Source organism: Octodon degus, unplaced genomic scaffold, assembly GCF_000260255.1.
Source record: "Octodon degus isolate 3935 unplaced genomic scaffold, OctDeg1.0 scaffold00045, whole genome shotgun sequence".
Lineage (NCBI taxonomy): Eukaryota > Metazoa > Chordata > Mammalia > Rodentia > Octodontidae > Octodon > Octodon degus.
In genome coordinates, this window is record NW_004524621.1 from 12,728,571 (window position 1) to 12,748,417 (window position 19,847).

The 19,847-nt window shown below is 38.1% G+C and overlaps 1 protein-coding gene across 1 annotated transcript in view; it reads left to right on the plus strand.

The window, feature by feature from the left end:
- The window catches only part of Ubap2 (ubiquitin associated protein 2), a 128,229-nt gene that overhangs the window by 30,363 nt on the left and 78,019 nt on the right, over positions 1-19,847 (plus strand). Inside the window, exons 2-3 of the mRNA XM_023716084.1 lie at positions 4,083-4,219; positions 11,286-11,322. Coding sequence (XP_023571852.1) covers positions 4,140-4,219; positions 11,286-11,322 — 117 coding nt within the window. The 5' untranslated portion in view covers positions 4,083-4,139. The remainder of the gene's footprint in view (positions 1-4,082; positions 4,220-11,285; positions 11,323-19,847) is intronic.

Below are 19,847 nucleotides of genomic sequence, written 5' to 3' on the forward strand. Positions count from 1 at the left end.
GAGAGAGAGAGAGAGAGAGAGAGGTCTGATGTTATAATTCAGTGTCCTGAGGGTACTTGACTGACCTTGTCAGATACAAAAGTTACATTTCTTGTTATATAGGTCTTGCTTTATCTTGGTTTTAACCATCCAGCAGAAAAGTATAAAAATGAGGTATATAAAGTAAAGCCATGTTAATATGTTGAGCTGTGAAAGGCTCAGATCAACAACTGTGGATAACCCACTACTATTGTGGACTGCTGGACTGTGTTGGATTGTTTTGCTGAGTTCACGTACCTGTACTATTTAGATGCTAATGGAATACCCATCTCTGACAGAACTAAACAAAAAAAGGGGATACAAAGGAAGAACCATTTTGTATTTGTATATACAGAATAGTTAGGATAGATATACAGCTACTTTTGCTTAATTCAATGAGAAGAAAGATTTGTATTAATAGTGTTTGGACAGGATATGCTGTCTGCTGTTTGTACTGTGGATAACCACTAAGAAGATAACAATGTACAAGGTATTAGTTATTAAAACTGTCCTATTAATCAGCTTTGAAACTGTCTCATTGATACTTGTTTCTCAACAAAATAAAATTAAATTAAAAAAGAACGAAACAAAAAAACTCAGTAGGCTCTAAAAAAAAAGATATAATTATTCAGTGTAAAGATTCTGAATTCAATCCTCAGTACCACAAAAAAAAAAAAAAAAAAAAAGGTTGTGGTGACAACTCTTATCTGTGTTAAAAATTTATCACATTGTTTATTTGCTTTTTTAAAAAAAATTCTTTATTGAGGTAACAGGTTGGTTATGTTCACTGCATTGTATGAAACATCACAATATCATACTGGAAAAGTACTGTCAGTACAGGGTGGGATCATAGTGGACAACAGGAACAATAAACCATTTCTGCATTCTTCATTCCCTGTCTTTTAACAAAGCCCCAAACCCAGTCAAGGGACAAGTAGCTGATAAAAGCATCATGTAAAGCATTTTAACTTACAAAGCTAAAATCTAAAGAATAAATAAAATATATTGTGGCAGTAATTCCTTTGAGACCAAAAAAATCAGTTATACCACAGATCAAGTGATCAGGACAGCTGTCTGTATCCAAACGTGCGGCTCTCCAGAAAGTCTCAGGAATGTGTTACAGCAAAGACCGTGAATTCCATTTGATACAGGACCAGATGGTGACTCATCTGAACTACACACAGAGGCAGTTACAAATTACTGAAACACAATTTAAACATCTACGAAAAAGTTCACAAAAGCATCCACAACATGTAAACCATGTATAAATGGATACATTCATGACTTCTCCTACCCCAGTATCTTCTTTTAGGTACTTTACTCTTCATGTTCAGCATTAGTTGGATTTAATACATGCAAAACTTAGAAGAATTTAAGAATTCAAGGTTACTGTAAAAATAGAGTTAAACTAAATAATCTTCAAGTAACTGTGTCACAACCAGTCTGTACCTTGCCCAGTGTTATAAAATGAAAGGTTACTGAACCCATGAAAGTATCTCTGTAATATTTCCTTAGATCTAAAATAGATAATTTTAAAAGTATAGTAGTTTCAAAGTGATATTCTGAGCTTTTAAAATAACAGTTAAAAATTATACCAAATTACAGAAACTTGTTGTATCTCAAAAACTGAAAAAATTAGAAGTATAGAAACCCACATGTAAAATTAAAAAATCCACAATTTACATTATCAAGGCAAATATCATTTAAAAGAATTTACAGCAATGAGATGTCAAAGCAGACTATAAATAGGCATAAATTAATCCATTTGGTTTCAAAAGATTTTTCTAGTAAAAATTGAAGGATGCATGCATAAAATTTGTAAAGGCTTATAATATTATTGCCAAATACACTTTATCATGAAGCAAGGCAATACAATTTGGACATTGTCGGAGAACCCTGTTTGGTAACACAGGTAAAATTGGAAAAAAAAGTTAAATAACAATAAATACATATCCTATAGTAAATTGCTCAAAGGAAATTTCAAGCTACAGAACTGCAGTTGGTTTCCAACTCTGTGAATCAAAAAAGGAACATCTCATAAAATTCTTTACTCTTAAATGCTTATATGTTGTGTGCTCTGTTTTTAAAAAGCCATAATGTATCTTCAGAGCTTATTTGCTTTTAATACATTAAAGAAAAATGAGGGTTTTAAACTTTGGTTGGATAGATTGGAGTAACTTGGTGGCTATTGCAGCTTAGGAACCTGAGATAACGTATGTTTCAGTTAGGACTAGTTTATTTTTAGAATCTTCTGCTCTTGTCCCTTTCTATTCTAAGAATACTATGGTTGGATTTTACAGAGTAGCAGAGCTCTTGAGGGAGAAAAGTGATAAGAGGGAGGGAACACAAGTGTAAACTGAATTCCTGTGGAGTTCCTTGTTGCAGAAGCAATTCTACTTTTCTGTGTGTGTGTGTGTGTGTGTGTGTGTGTGTGTGTGTGTGTGTGTGTATTGCTGGGCTTTGAACCTAGGAGGGTTCAGTGGTTGAGTTTTTGGATAGTGTGTATGAGGCATTGGGTTTCATTCCTAGTACCACCAAAAATAGTTATTAATTTTATGTGAAATTAATGTTAAGAAAAATTTTTCTAAGCCATGCATGGTCGTGCATCTTGCTCTGGGAGGCTCAGAAGTTCAAGACCAGCTTTGGTTATTTTGACTTGGAGAAACCCTATTTAAAAAAAAAAAAAAAAAAAAAAAGAACAGTACCTTTATATGTTGAATTGTATATACCAATAACTTTAAGTGTTTTGAGAACTATATTTTTCTAGAGGATTTTAGCGTTGCCCTCTCCCCCATGCTTGTTCTGCAGAATCTCAGTTCTGTCTCTGGCAAATGTGTTTTTGTTTGTTTGTTTCCAGTTCAGAGCATCAAAGCTAGGTACACTCTCCAGTCCTCTTTTTTTTTTTTTTTTTTTTGAGATTATGTCTTGCTGAAATGTCTAGGTAGTATTCAAAGTGATCCTTGTGTCTCGGTGCTGAGATTATAGGTGTGAGCAACTGTCCCCGCTCAGCTCTCAGGCTTTCTTTCTTTACCTCACTTCCCCTCCCCTCTCCTGACTCACTCCCCTCCTCTTCCCTTGTCATTGTTTTGAGATGGGGATTGCATTTTGCTGCTGAGGCTGGCTAGGTACTCTTGTGCTTACATGATTCTTCTACTTGGCCATCCTAAGTAGTTGTAACTATAGGTGTGCCATCTTCTGGGGTCTCAGTTATTTTGCTGGACATATGTACAGTTGATTTTGTCTCTTTGGAAGGTTATTGTTTACAGGTGTTTTTTTCTCTTAGGTACAGCTTGTTCCCTTGTAAGTATATAGCTCCTCTGCAGATTGAATGCAGGGCGCTCTGCTACTTAGCTACACCTCAGCTGAATAATACCTTGTTTCTTAATATCACATTTTCATTTGTTTTGTTTTGAGACAAGGTCTTGGTGTGTACTTCAGGCTGATCTTGAACTCCCACTCAGGGTAGCCTCAGTGCCACAGTTGACATCACATTTTGGTAGTTTTTTTTTTTTTTTTTAACTGGGGATCAAACTCAGGACCTTGAGCTCACGAGGCAGGTGTTTATGCTGCTATGCTATCTCCCTGGCTTGGACATCATGTTTTTAATTTGGTCATTGGCAGGTAAAATCTTGGTTGGATACAGTAATGTGTCCACCTGCAAACAGAAGAGCAGATAGAATTAATTGTAACTGTAATTGTAAAATGTAATTTTAAAATGAGTACTAGTTAAAATTAGTGATGCATGAGGGTTTGTTTAGAATTACTAAGATCATAAATGTTTATTACTAAAATTAGTTGAAAAGCTACTAATACCTGGAGGTGTAAAATGTGTTGAGCATACGTGAGGCTCCAGATTTGATACTTAGCACTCCTACTCCTTAAAGAGAAATAATAATAAGGAAAGAATTACTGTAAGCAAAATCTCTTAACTCCAAAGAGCAAACTCTTGAAAAATTGTATCCAGAGAGCTTTGATGTTTTATTTTATGTGTCCTTTTTTCCTGAGTTACATGTTTGCCTTGTCCTCATTTGGAAGTCTTGCTTATTATATCTACTCTCTTGCAGATTTTCTATTTTGTACATACATTTTGTATATACTATATATGATGACTTCATTGAGCAATGACCGTTGCTGTGGTACTCGGGAAAAAACACAGATTTCAGCAATACAGGCAACACAACCACAGAAACAAGTGGTTCAGGTAAGTACTTACGGAAGTTTTGTTTTGTTCAGAATTAAGGAAATTAGAGCATTGATTTCTTTTTTGTTTGTTTTTAATAGGAAACCAGGGTTTTGAACTGTATATTTAAAAAGTAAGTAGTAACTAATAGGGAAGAAGTCATATTGTTGAATCTAGGTACATTTGGATGTGTTTCATGAGAACAATTTAATCCTGAATCCAGCTACATGTCAGCACATAGGGTGTCTCCTTCCTGTTTTTGTTCCTCCCTGTCTCCTTTCTTTGGTGCTTTGGTTTGAGCCCAGGGTTTTTTTATGCTAGTTAAATGTACTATCATGAAACTACACTCCCAAGCTTTTATTACTCATTTGAATGAATTTAGACATTTCAAGTAAATCACTGAGCACAGTATCTGGTACAGAGTTAACATTATATAATCTGTTGACTAGACTGGCAAACCTTTTTTCAAAGATTGTATGCCAGTAGGTCAATAAGCCTTATATGATCTATCCTAATTTCAGAGTTTTGCTTTGACTATATATTCAGAATTAAGTACAAATTTGTTTTTGTTCTGCGGTAGTGGGGACTAAACCCATGGTCGTATACCTGAGCATGCTTTACCACTAAGCTACTTTCCTGGCTCTTACAAGTATGTTTGTTTGTTTGTTTGTTTATTTTTGGTGGGTCTAGGGATTAAACTGAAGGTTTTGTACTAAGCCTCCTCTTCCCTTGTGTTTTGCTGTTTATTTAGAGACAAGGTTTCACTAAATTGCTCAATTTCCCAAGCTGGGCTTAAATTTTATTTTTTTTCTGTCGCAGGAGTGTTGGGTTACCAGTGGATGTGTTAGTTATATTTTTGAGACAGGGTTTTGGTATGTAGTCCAGGCTGGCCTTGAACTCACTGTGTAGCCCAGGCTTGCCTAGAATTTATAGCAATCCTCCTGAATGCTGGGATTATAGGCATGTGCCAGTACACCTGGCATTTGACAGTGCTTTTTACAAGTGTTTCTATCCCCAGATCCTCAGGCCTTACCAGACCTGCCCTTAAGGCAGACTGAGCCAGCCACCCCCTCCCCCCCCCAAAAAAAAAGAATTTCTAACAGTGTTCTATTTTCTTAAGGGGCACAATGCATGTATAGATTGCTTAATTGTCACATTAAATCTAAAAAAGGTCAGCTAGTTACTAGCATCAATAGACATTTCTGCTGTCAGGGATTGCTCCTAAATACTTTCACTTTGATAGATATTTATTCACAAACCGATGGAAGAAAAATTTTGGTTTTTTGGGGGCTAGATTATCCCTTTTAAAATGAGTATTTGACAGAGTTTATTTTATGAGTGATCTGTTATCAAAGAAATATTCCACTGTGTGGCTATAAAGGAAGAAGAAAAGAAGCCTCATCTCTTTCTGTGAGCTACAGGACATATGTGTTACAGGGAAGAAAACCATGGGCTCAATACTCCTCCTCTGCTTCTTTGACTCCTGACTGCTTATATCTTTGAGTTTGTCATTACTGTTATTATTTTACACATGTGTACGCCACCATGCCTGGCTATCTTTCAGTTCTTCATAACGTTTAATACTGACAAACTTAAGTGTTTAAATTAAACTGATCCATTATGTTGGTTGACTCACCACAGATCTTTGAATGGTTTCTATAATTTCTTCTGAAATGAGGAAAAAAAAAAAAATTATGTGTCCCTGCAACATTCTCCTTTCCCCCAGCTTGGCCTTCCCTGGGGGCAGGGCTAGCACAGCTTGTGGTGCCAGGGATTGAACTGCAGTCCCTGAGTACTTGCCTAAGCAGGCGCTTTAGACTGCTGAGCTATCTCACTGTCCCCAAACAACATCTCTTTAAGATACCATCTCTGGGGGCTGGGGAGATAGCTCAGTAGAATAAGCGCTTGCCTGACAGGCACAAAGGCCTGAGTTTGATCCCTGGTTCCACAAAAAAACAAACAAACAGAACAAAACAAAACAAAGATACCATCTCTTTTGCTGGGTGTAATGATGTGTGCCTGTAATCCCAGCACTTAGGAAGCTAAAGTAGAAGGATCAATACAAGTATGAGGTTAGTCTAGGCTAACCTCAATTACTTAGTGGGTTCCTATCATAAAATGACAAAAGTAAGCAAATAAGAAAACAAAGAAATACTAAAGTTAGAAGTAATCAGAGTAATGAGAACTACAGGCTGGGCATGATGATGTACACCTGTTGTCCTAGAATTTGGGAGGTTGAGACAGGAGGATTGCTGCAGTTCAGGCTAGCCTGGGCTACATAATGAGCTCAAGGCCAGCCTGAATGATGTATAGCAAGAGTCTGTCTTAAAAAAAGTACAACTCATTTAAAAAATAATAAAAGCAAGCTGAGTGTGGTGGCATGTCTGTCATCCCAGTACTTGACAGGCTAAGAAGATTTGCAAGAATTTTTGGTCAGCCTGGGTTCTATAGTGAGTTCAAGACAAGCCTGTACTACAATAGTGAGACCCTGTCCTAAAAAAGAAACCAAAAACCCAAACAAAAACACAACAGTCATTATATTCTTTTCTTTATCAGATCAGTAAAAGTAAAATGTTTTCTTTAGAAGGAAAGCCAAATGAAATGTTGGGAATGTAAATTACATCACCTTTCTTCCCACCCTAGGAAAATTTTTGTGTTAATTTCCAAAGAATCGGTCTCTTAATTGGAAGAGAGGTAGCATTCCCTACCTCTGAAAGAGTTTTCAGTAACACTGTACTGTAGTTTTTCCCCGGGTCCTTTTGTGAGATGGCTCTGTTGAGCATCATTGGGAAGGATTCTTAGGGGTATGTGTGTGTGTCTGTATGTTTGTATGTGTGTGTTTTGAGACAAGTGTTTGCTAGTTTGAGCTGGCCTTGAGCTCACTAAGTAGCTCAGGTGGACCTCAAACTTGCTGTGGTCCTGGTGCCTCAGTGGTGGGATTACAGGCATGCACTACTGTACTTGTTTTATTTTTTTTATTTTTATTTTTTTGTGTGCAGGGTTTCACTATCCAGCTGGGACTCGTAGTGATTCTCCTGTTTTCAGCTTCCCTAGTACTGGGATTACAGGCGTGTGCCACCATGCCCAGACTCCATTGCTGGCTCAGCACACCTGGGGACAGACCTCACACAATACTAGAAATAGAAACCTGGCCCCTGCTCTTACCTAAGCAAGCCCTTAGTCCCCTGAGCTATCTCGCTGGCTGTGGCTTATTGTTTTTGAGATAGGATCTTGTTGTGTTGCCGAGGCTGGCATTGAATTCTTTGGCTACAGTCAGGTTATCACGTTTTTAACATTCCTTTTTATAAAAGTATTTTGAAAAATACTCAAGAACAATCTTATGTATTGGAGAACTTTTTTGTGTGTGTGCGTTCAGGTTTTCACTACACAGCTCGGACTCATAGTGATCCCTGATTTCTGCCTCTCGAGTGCTGGGATTATAGGTGTGCACCACCATGCCTGCGCTCCATTGCTGGCTCAGCGTGCCAGGGGTTGGGGCCGGCACCTGCATGGCATGCTGTGCCAGGGATCAAACTCTGGCTCCTGCACTTACCTAAGCAAGCATTTAGTCCACTGAGCTATATTGCTGGTGTAGCTCAGTGGTAGGCCTTTTGGATAGCACGCATGAGGTCCTGTGCTCAATCTCCATGACCATTTTATTTATTTTTTATTTTATTTTATTTATGTATATAGTACAGGGTGTACAAGGTCTCACTACACAGATCGTAGTGATCCTCCTGTTTTCAGAGGTAGTGATCCCAAGAGCTGGGATTACAGGCTCGTGCCATCATGCCCAGTCTCACCCAGGGGCAGGGATGAACCCTGGTCCCTGCCTCTGCGTAGGAAGGTGCTTTAGTCCACTGAGTGATCTGGCCGACCCTTCCACAACCATTAAAAAAAAAATTTTTTTTTAATTGGGAGTTGAACTGAGAACCTTGCACTTGCCAGGTGGTTGAATTGAGAACCTTGCACTATGCTGCTGAGCTGTACCTCAGCCCCTCCATGACCATTTTAAAAAAGGAAATTTAAAAAAAAAATGTTTATTTTTTCATTAATCCCATTCCTATTTTGGGAGGTATCTTTTTTTTCTGGAGAAACTGGAGATTGAACTCAGGTTCGTTTGTTTGTTCGTTCGTTTTCTTTCTTTCTTTCTTTCCTTCCTTTCTTTCTCTTTCTTTCTTTGGCGGAACTGGGGATTGAACTCAGGCCCTTGTGCTTGCCAGGCAAGCACTTATTCTACTGAGTTAGCTCCTTGGCCCTGGGGATTGAACTCAGGCCCTTGTGCTACTGAGACATCTCTCCGGCTGGGAGGTATCTTCTAAGGAAGTAATCTTAAATTGGGAACAAAGTAGCTTCATTGGGTAAGATGTTGAAGCCTACTTCTAAATGTCTGGTGGTAGAGCTGTTTTGAGATGACATGTCCAGGTTGTGTGCTGAGTCTGTTTATCTGTGTCCCCCATAGCCTCCTACCCCAATTGCCTAGAAATTGAATTTCCAGGGCCTTGTCCATACCAGGAAGAATTCTACCACTGAGCTATAGACCCAGGCTTTTTTTGTTTTTAAATTTTGATTCAGGGTGTTGCCAAGTTGTCTAGGCAGGTCTCTAGTTTAGGATCCTTCTGCTTTAACTGCCCTAGCATTTGGCCTTACAGATGTGCATCACTTTGTCTGGTTAGGATAGCCCTTTTGAATTGGGTCTACCAGTTTACTAACTAGACAAGTTACTCAACTCTCCTAGAATCTGTTTTTCTTCGATCTCCAGCACCACATGTTATGCTGGCCATGTCCCCCGGGTGCACTGAACTGGCCACTGAGATCAGGTGTGGTGACGAACACTTTTAATCCCAGCGCTGGGGAGGTGAGGCTGAGCTGTGTAGTGAGACCCTGTACCAAACACATTAATAAATAAATAAATAGAATCTTAGTTTTGCAAATAAAATTTCTTTTTTTTTTTGTTCCTCGAATGCCTTCAGGGCACTTTTGGCCAGCTGGAGAGGTGTGAGGTTCGAACTCCAGCAACCTGAGGCTGACAGCTTTGTGGAAGCAGCCACTTAAAGGCCTGAGCTAGGGCCAGGCCCCCAAAATGGCAGAAGTGTTTTGTTTTTTTTTTTTGCTCGGAATGCCTTCAAGGCATGACTGGCTGTCTTGTGTTGTGGGGATCGAACCAAAGCAACCTGAGCCTGACTGCTTTGTTGAAGCAGCCACTTAAAGAACTGAGCTACGGGGCAGGCCCACCTCAAATAAAATTTCTAGGCTCTTGAAATTTTCATAGTATAGTTCATAAATACCCTTCTTCCAGATCCCTTAATGTTAATATTTCTACCTGTATACTTCAGTGTATATTATTTTATTTTATTTATTTATTCTTTAAAAATTGGATACAGGTTTTCTTACTACACAGTTCACTCATAGTGATCGTCCCATCTTAGCCTTTCCAGTGCTGGGATGACAGGTGTGTGCCACCACGCCTGGTTTTTTGGCCAACTTGGTGAGCCTGGGATTCTGGAGCCAGTATAGTATGCAGTACTGGGGATCAAATTTGGGTCCTTGTACTTGTCAGGCAGGCACTTAGACTGCTATCTTCCCAGCCCTATTTCAGTGTATATTGAAAGGAAGATCATTTACAAAACCACAATATAATCATCCCCAAATCAGAAAGTCAATTCTTTATCTGGACATAAAAAAATTTCTTCTTTTTTTAATTTTATTGAGAAACAGCAGTGAGACAGTTTCAAAGCATGTTAGTAGGACAGTTTTAATAATTAATACATTGCATATTTTTTCTTCGTAAAAATTTCGTTTACATTTATTCAGATTGTCTCAATAATGTCCATTTTAGGAATGAAGTTTGAGATAGTGTCTTACTATGTAACTCAGGCTGGCTTCATGCAGCAGGCCTTTGGTTTCAGCCTCCTGAGTGCTGGGATTATAGGTGTGTGCTGTGATAGGTGGCTTTAGCTAAATCCTGATCATGCTGTCTCTTTCCTTTTGTTTGGTCCTGGGAACTGAACTCACAATGACATGAAAATAGTAGAATATAGAACAGTTGCTTTGTGTAGTGTCTTCCAATTTGGGTTTATCTGATACCGTCTCATGGTTGGAATTAAACTATACATTAGAAATGTGTGTGTGCGCGCGCACACATGCGCACGCGTGTTTCTGTATATACCTACCTTTGTATTGACCTACGTCTCCATCCCTTTTATTTTTTTAATTTTGTACTTTGAGAGAGTCTTGTTGAGTCACTGAATTTGTTTCATATATGATCAATTTTATTGTTTTGAGAGAGGGTCTCACTCTGTAGTTTGGGCTAGCCTTGTGCTAACTTTGTGTAGCCCCTGAACTGATCTCCAACTCCAGGCGACCCTCCTGTCTCAAGTGCTGGGATTATAGGCATGTGACACTGTGCCTAGTTCCAGATGAATGATTAATTTTATCATTGGGTTTTAAGTAGTGTTTTGCTGGTATCTTAAAGGATGTATAGACTTTTTAAAAAATATAAAATGGAAAAAAAATAAAATGGATTATGATATTTACTTTGTAGGATGATTGTAAGAATTAAAAGCTATACATGATAACCAGGAAGTGGTAACCTTTATTTTTATTATGTTATCATATAAATTATGAGGTGGTTTTAATATTTGAAAATTATGGCTTAAAATGTTATAGAAAATATGTTGTTTCTGTTCAAATGGGAAGAGACCCCAAGTTAGAACAAGATTATTGAACAATTAAATAAAAATGCTAATAGATTGTGTTCATGTTTATTTTTGATGGTGGGCATAAGGATGGTTTAGAAAAAGTGACCCTATGTTATATTTTCCTAATTTCTGTCTGACAGATCAAAAAAAATTCAACTCAGTAGAAAAGCTATTAGCACATTTTATTGTGAAAGCAAGTTAGCATTTTTATGTTATGTGAATGGATGAGCAATCTAGAGAAAGACAGTTATGCTGATGTTCTTGGCCAAACTTTCCTTCATTTTGAGAATTGGCCTGGTAGATTTCAGTAATGGGGTGGGTACACTAACCTTGTTTAACTTAGAATTACCGGTTGACCCTGCTTTTTCCTCTTTTTTTTCCCCAAGCTGTACAGACCTCTTGATACTTCTAGAGCTCAGCCTGGTAACTTCCCTATTATACTCTTAATTTATGTTTGGTGCTTTGTATACCCAATATTTATTGAATTGTTTGTTAAGTATATAATTTTCTTCTCAACTAAGGTATGTAGGGTATATTATAAAGATAAAAATAATTCAATGTCCTGATTAAAATTTGGTATTTTCTTAATATGCTAGTGCTAGTGTTGCAATACTGTGCTTGTTTACAGCTGTTAAATGTTATCAGCTATACTTTCTGAGGTTTAGTGTGTACTCAGTGAGGAATAAAACATGATATCACTTAAGAGAAATGCAAAGAGTATATTGTCTTGAGTTACAATACTTCAGCTGAAAAAGCTAGGTTTTTGAGTAAGTCAGTAGCTATAGAAATGTATGGGTGAAACAGTATCCAAATGAAAATCTAGGACATGTAGGGTTAGGGTGTCGTTCAGTGGTAGAGCTTTTGCTTATCATGCATTAAGGTATTCTGAAATTAAGGTGTTTTGAAATGAGGTTCTTTTGATTCAAGTGCTTTTTTGTTAACGTTTTATAAGATAGCTTAATAAGGTCAAGGAGGGCTTTTTTTTTTTTCTTTCTTTTTTAAACAGGGTCTCACTGTGCAGTCCAGCCTGCTTGGAACTCATTGTATAGCTCAGGCTGGTCTTGAACTTAGTGATTTTTCTGCCTCAGCTTCCCCAAGTGCTGAGACTGTAGGTATGTATCACCACTCCCAGCTGTTTTGTTTGTATTCATTGGGTACATTTACAAAGCTCAGGCAGTTATGAAGTTTAAATATAGATTCCTTTGGTTGAGGGTGTAACTCAGTGGGTAGAGTATTTGCCTGGCAAGTGCAAGGCTGTGAGTTTGATCTCCAGCACTGCAAAACCACCAAATATCACTTCTGTTAGAGTCAACCTTTGTTGCTATTCTCTTCCAAACTGCTGTGAGTTTTAAATACTTTTTATTGTTTGTTTTTTAGATAGGGTCTCTTTGAAGCTGGCCTTGGTTTCAGTATGTATCCTAGGCTGGTCTCAAACTCATAGTGATTGTCCTGCCTCAGCCTATGGAGTGCTAGGGTTACAGTTGGTACACCACTATATTTTTTGAGAAAGATTTCAGTCACAATGAATCCTTGGCCTTTGTCTTTTTTGTTTGTTTGTTTTAGCTGTTCTGGAGATTGAACCCAGAGCTTGGCACATGTAAGTGCTAAGTGTTTTACCACTGAGCCACATCTCCAACCTTACCTCGATCTATCTTGTACTGAACCAGGCACATTTTTAAATTAGTATTCATCCTGTAGTGAGTGAGTGAGTGATTTTCTCCAACTGATCCATAATTTCATTTTCTCAAATTTTTCTTTTGAGACAGGGTCTCGCTATACAGTTCAGGCTGGCCTTGAGCTCACTTTGTATTTATTTATTTATTTATTTATTTATTTATGTATTTTAGGGAAAGGTCTCTTCTAGATCAGACTCATAGTGATCCTCCTGTTTTCAACCTCCCCAGCGCTGGGATTATAGGTGTGCGCCATCACACCCAGTCTTGGTGGCTGGAACAGTGGACCCAGGTTGAGCTGGCGCAGCATGTGGGAGGCATGTGGTACCAGGGGTCAAACCCTGGTGCCTCCACTTGCCAAAGCAGGCACTTTGTCTGCTGAGATATCTTGCTGGCCCAGGGGACAAAATTTTAAAAACAGGAAATTTTAGGTTTTATAGCTTGATAGTGCTTCATAGATCGTTGTTTACCAGATAACTGTTGACCACATCCATGACTCTTGTAACATGTTTTTCTCGTAATTGCATGTATATTGGAAGAGTATTATTCTAATTTCTGAAATTCTTAGAATTTATCATCCATGTGTATCTCTGATTACAATTGCTTTTATACACTATTTGTTTATTTGTTCATCTCTTTGGTTGGTTTTTTCTTTATTTGGTGCAGGGTTTTGTTATGCAGCTTGGACTTCTTGTGATCCTTCTGTCTCAGCCTCCCTGGTGCAGGGATTACAGATGTGTGCCATCATGCCCAGTTTTTGGGATTGGCATGGTGTGCCTGGGGTTTCACTACTGCATGCAGTACTGGGGATACGAACTCTGGTCCTTGCACTTGCCAGGCAGGTGCTTAGGCCACTGAGATATCTCCCCAACCCAGTTTATCAGTTTTTAAGGTAACTTTACCCATTGTCATTCAAAGTTGAATAATTAATATTTTTAAATATTCTTATGAGCTTCCACATTGAGAATCCTGGTTCTCTTAAGAACTGGGAGATGGTAGAATTAGAATATCTCCAATTTACTCACTTACTGTTGTGCTTCATATATGTAACATCTAATAAAAACAATGCTAATACTACCACTATGTTCTTTCCATATTTAGCCCAAGCTCTGCCTATTCTCCAATATCCTTTTGAATTACACCGAAATGGTGCTGGTATCCTCTTCATTCCAGAGGCCTCTGTAAATGTTGGTTCATTTTTATAAAGTATCCTTGTCAGCGGCATCAGATTATAGACACTAGGTGTAATGTCTAGATTGTCACTGCTGGAGCAACAGGGTGAGCATTAATCTCTGTTTCTGTAAGAATGTTAAGAATTTGTTTGCTTGTTTATTTAGTGATTCTGAAGACTGAACCCAGAACAGGCCTTAAGTGTTACACCACTAAGCTAGACCCCAAGCCCCTGAGTTTAAAAATTTAATTTTATTCCAACTCTTAATTCAGATGGGTTGAAGTCAATTGCTAAAACAGTCTAATTGAGTAGTTTCTGAATGTTTCCAGGAAACTGCTTGGTTAAGTTTATCTGACTTTTTCACAGGAGCAAGATCACTGCACATTAAGGGCTCTGGTTTTTATCACTTACTGATGGAGGCATGTGGCACTCTGTCTGCAGTCCTGGTACACACAAGGATCTTCTAGCCACAATCCACCTCCCCTGCTTTAGTACTGGGAATTGAACCCAGGACCTTTACACTGAGCTACATCTCTTTTTACTTTTATTTTTGATGCAGTATTTCATTAAGTTGTCCAGGCTGGGCTTGAACTTTTCGTCTTCCCTCAGCCTCCCAGAATGCCATAATATAGGTATAGGCATAAGCTGCCAGGCCTGGTTCCTCAGTTTTACTTTTACAATTTGCTGCCTCATGTTTTTTTTTTTTTGTATGTTTTCACCATTGTCAGCTGTGTTTCTCAGTATTAGACATTGTTTTTGGTTAGAAAAACTCTGGAGTGAACTGCATCTTTAAACCCTTTACATTTTTTTTATTTTCAAATTCTTACTAAGTTGTTCAGATGGGGCTTCTGCCCCAGCCTCCTGAGTAGCTGGGATTACAGGTGTACACTACTATTTCCAGTTTCAATTAATGTCCTTAGGAGCATATTTTACTTGATCAAAGTTGTTCTTAATTGAAAAAGTGACAGTGTGCGAGCCAAAGCCTGGCAAAGTTCAGGATGGTGCACCTATTCCTTAAGGTAGAGGCTCTGAGATCCATATCATCTGGATTAACTCCTGGAAATGGCAGAGATTCTCCATCTTTATCCTCTGTAAATACTTGTATTATGTCTATATCATTCACCCATTATGTATTAAACTTTTTGTCATTTGGTTTTTTGTGTGTGTATGTGCTGGGAATTGAACCTTTGCCAAACAGGTGCCATGCCACTGAAATAAATCCCTGCCTTCTGCTCTTTTGTCTTTGAGACAGAGTCCTGCTATGCAGTTCAGGATAGCCTTGAGCTCACTTTGTAGCTCAGGCTGGTCTCAAACTTGCAACCATCCTCCTGCCTCAGCCTCCCAAGTGCCTGGATTATACGCATGCACCACCATGCCCAGCCCTGCCCCTCCTTTCTTTTTAAATTTGAAGGTAAAATTTTTTTTTTTTAAACTCATAGTAGTCCTCCTGCCTCAGTCTCCCGAGTGCTGGAATTACAGGCATCTACCACCATGCCTGGTTAAGTTTATATTTACCAGTAACCATCAATAATATTAAAATGGCTTTCAGAAGTTAATCACTTGTTGACTGAGGTGTGTGGTGACACATGCCTTTAATCCCAAGTTTTGTCTTTTTTTTTTTTTTGGCTGGGACAAGGTCTCACTCACTATGTAGTTTAGGCTGGCCTTGAACTTGCTTGTATAGCCCAGGCTGGCCTTCAACTCACATGAGCCTCCTCCCTCAGCCTCCTGAGTGTGGAGATTATAGGGATCCAGCAGCATACCCAGCTAATCCCAGTTTTGGGGAGGTTGAGGGAAGAGGATTGCAAGTTTGAGACCTGCCAAGATCACAGTGAGAACATGTTCTCATGCCCTACCCCATGGCTATTGTGATTTAGGAAAGGTTCACAGGACTACTGTTGCCTGACTTAATTGGTATTGATAATAGTTTATGCCCTTTATGCTTTCATTTTTAATGCATGTTGGAGGGCTGGGAGGTTGATAGCTCAAGACAGACAGAGATAAAGACATCCTGATCTAGCCAGCTATTTATTATTATGTTCTTTATACTTAAGTGTATAACTTTGTTTTAACGACTATAAATTGTTTTGTTGGCTATAAAGGCTAGGTTCACGGGGGCATTTTCTTTTTTACAGCGTACTGCCCTTGACAAGTTTTTTGATAATCTGATTTCTTTACCGTATATGTTCTTGCCATTTTTTTGTTTGCATGCCTAATGGATTCTTCCTTTGTAGTGTCCCTTTCTTTTAAACAGCATCTTAATGTAGGTTTTTATGGGTTCATATTCTCAAGTACAGTGTGTTTTCTTTCACAAATTTAAATACTTGTTTGGGAGCTTTTTCTTGAATTTTACTTTCAAGTATTTGAAGTTGGATTGTCTTTTGTCTGTCTTCAGTATTTGACTCTCCTGTTTCTTTTCTCCAATCTCCCCCTCTCCCCCAACACACACGGCACTGGGGATTAGACCCAGGGCTTTTGCACTGGGCTACATTCCTAACCTTTAAAATTCTTTGTTTTGTTTTGTTTTTCATTTTGAGATAGAGCTACGCTTGAAATTATGATCCTCCTGTCTCAGCTTCTTCCCTGAGTGCTGGAATTATGGGCAGATGCTACCCTTCCTAGTACTTTATTTTTCCTTATGTTATTTTCATTTTTACTTAACAATTTACCCCACTTGCTGGGCTTAAAAACAACAAAATTTCCCTCTTTTTTCATCCTGTGTTTTTCTTTTCTTTTTCTTTCTTTCTTTTTTTTAGTACAATATTTAGTACAGTACAGGGTCTACAAGGTCTCACTACACAAATAGGACTCTAGCGATTTTCCTGTTTTCGGCCTCTCAAGTGTTGGGATTACAGGTGCGTGCCACCATGCCCAGTCTATCATCCTATGTTTTTCTTGGAAAATTTACTATTAAAAGTTCAATTTTGTATTCTTCCTGGTATAGTTTTTAACTTTAGTTGAGATATGACTATGTTTTAATTACTTTATAAATTCAGTAACTTTAAAATCTTCTGATCTGTAGTCAGACGTGTTATCCATTGCGCCACTGGCCTGCAATTATAAATTCTGTAACTTTAGAATTCTATAACTTTATAACTTCAGAATTTAAAGATTTAGATAAATAGCATTGTCATTTAGTTAGTTCCTTGGTGAATGACTTGTTAGTACTGAGTGTCTTTAAGAAATGTTTTAATATTGAATTTATTGAGTGAAACATCATGGCATTAATACATTACTTTTGACCTTTATAGTTATAAGAGGTGTTTAGAGTGGTGGCTGTTAGCTTTCAGACACATATTAGCACAGTAGACTATATTATGTATATATATATATATCTTTATATATTTTGCTTCATAGCTCAGTATTATCCATAACCATCTGTCTTTCTGAGGCAGAAAGAAAAGGAAACTTTGCTACCAGACAGGCTCTTTACACAATTCTGGCAGGTCTCCTCTCTCCACTCCTCCAGGAAAAGCATATGCCTTTGGTATCTAGTAGAGCGGGAGGTAGGCAGGTACACACCCCTCTGCACCTTCCAGTGAGCTCCCCTTCCTTCTGTGCATTTCCTTGACCTGTTGAGAGAACCATCAACAATCAGGGATGCCCTTATTGCTGAGTTTCTTTTACATCAGTTAATCTGCTCCTTACTTTTTTTTCTTTTGAGACAGGTCTTTATATATAAAGTTCAGGCTGGCTTTGAACTATGTATCCTATACTGGCCTCAACTCAGGGCTGTCTTCCTGCCTTAGCCTTTTGAGCAGCTGGGATCACAGGCATGTGCCACCATGGCTACTCCTTACTCTTTTTATAACTGTGAGATTTGACTTTTATCCTCTTTTGTCTATTTTTACTAATTTTCTGGGACTTAGAGTAGGCAGGCTTGGTTTCTGAAATTTCCTGGCTCTTTTTTTTTTTTTTTTTTTCTTTCTTTTTGTATTCTTTAATCCCTTGAGGTCTTCCTACCTTACTCTCCTTGAATTGAATACTGGGATTACAGGCATGTACCCCCATGCCAACACTTTTCTTTCCTTTAATGTGCTGCTCAATGTTAATTCTACTCCCAGATTTTCTTCATTATGGGAATTCTGGTTAGTTTTGAAGTTTGGTGGTAGACTGTCTGGGCTCTGTAAATCTTTCTGCAATCACTCCAGTTAACTTGCTGTTAGAGTGGGCAGAACTCTACAAATTCAGCTGTTCTCATATTGGTTCTTATTTTGCAACTACCATGTATTTCTGGCTGTGTGAGGTTTTCCTGCTTAGACAAGTCAGGTACCTGAGTGTTTGCTTTTGTCACATGTTACAAATTGCTACCATGTGAATCTTTTATTTTTTGATGGTTTTTCTGTCTGTATTTTTGAATTTCATAAGAGCTACCTTTCTACATAGTGTTTTGTATTATTGCCAATATTTATTTATTTTTTAAATTTTTGTTACAAAACTGGAAGAATAGTTTAAAGAACTCCCACGTACCCTTAGTAGATTTTAAAGAAATAGTGCCATGTCTGACATATTTTATCTATGTGGGGCTTTTTTGGTGGGGGGGCACTTATAGACAAGGTCTCACAATGCAGTTCGGGCTGGCCTTGAGCTCACTTTGTAGCCTAGGCTGATACTGAACTCCCAGTGATCCTCAGCTTCCTGAATGCTGGGATTACAGGCGTGAACCACCATTCCTGGCTTATATATTTGGTTTTGTCTATATGTACATATTCCACTTATATACACATATGTTATTCTGAACTATTTGGGAATAAGTTAAATGCATTATACCTTTTAATCCTTAATACTTAAGTGTAAATTTCTAGGAACAAGGATGGATATTCCTTTATTTTGTTTTTTGCAGTACTGGGGATGGGAACTCAGGGATGCTGTACCACAGAGCTACATCTTTAACCTTTTTGTATTTTTATTTTGAGATGTTTTAATGTATTTATCATGTTGCTTAGGCTGGCCTTAAATTTATGATCCTTTTGTTTCCCCCTCCAAAGTAGGTGGTATTATAACCATGTACCAGCAATGCCTGGCAAGGATTTTTTTATAAATACAATTAGCTATCAAGTTCAGTAAATTCAGAGTTGCTATAGTTTTCACTACAGTTCATATTTCAATCTCTTTTTATATTTCTTTGCATTATTTTTATATTTTTCCAATAATGTAGAATACTCTAGTGTTCTATTTTAGCATGTTTTCTACCCCCAATATGGAAAGAATCACTGTACTTAGTTGTATTTCCTTTTTCTTCCCCTCCCCTTTCCTTTGTGCTAGAGTTTGAACTCAGGCCCCTGAGCAGGGTATATATCCTTGTCATTTCCAGCCCTTTTTCATTTTAGTTTGAGGCCAGATCTGCCTGTGTTGCACAGACTGACTAGATCATCCTATCTCAGGCTCCCACATAGTTGAGATTACCAACTTGACTTAATTGACATTTTTAAAGTTTCCTTTAGTCTTTTTTTTTTTTTTTAATGTATTTAGTACAGGGCCTGCAGGGTCTCACTACACAGATAGGATTCATGGTGCTGGGATTACAGGTGAGTGCCATCACACCCAGTTTCAGTTGCCATCTCAGTGCTCTCCTGGTGTGGTGCTCTGCCTGAGCAGGTGCTTTAGTCCACTGAGCTATCTGGCTGGCCCCCCTTTTTAGTCTTGAACAGTCTGGAACCTTTCTTTGTCTTCTATAATATTGACAAAGAAATACAGATTATTTATATAAAATATTCAGCAAATGCAAGGGCCTGAGTTTGATCCCCAGTTGTCCTTCCCTAGGGGAGGGGGGATACTCACCTGTGTTTGGTTTTTCGTGATTAGATTCAGGTTGTGGAACTGATGGGCAAACTGTGTACCTAATATTTAGTATTTTTAGGCATCGTAATGGAGATGTGATGTCTGTGTGTGGCTTATTGAGTATATTGATTTTCATTATTTTAGGTTTCACCCACTTTCTCTAATTTGTTACATGTTTTCTAGTGACAGTCTTTGTGGGGAGATAGTTTGAAACCACAGGTAAACAGCTTGTTCCTTATGAAATATCCTCTTAGAATTAGCATTCATTCTATTGATTCTGTTGTGTTTTTGTTTTTTTTTTTTAAAGATGGACTGGAATTCCC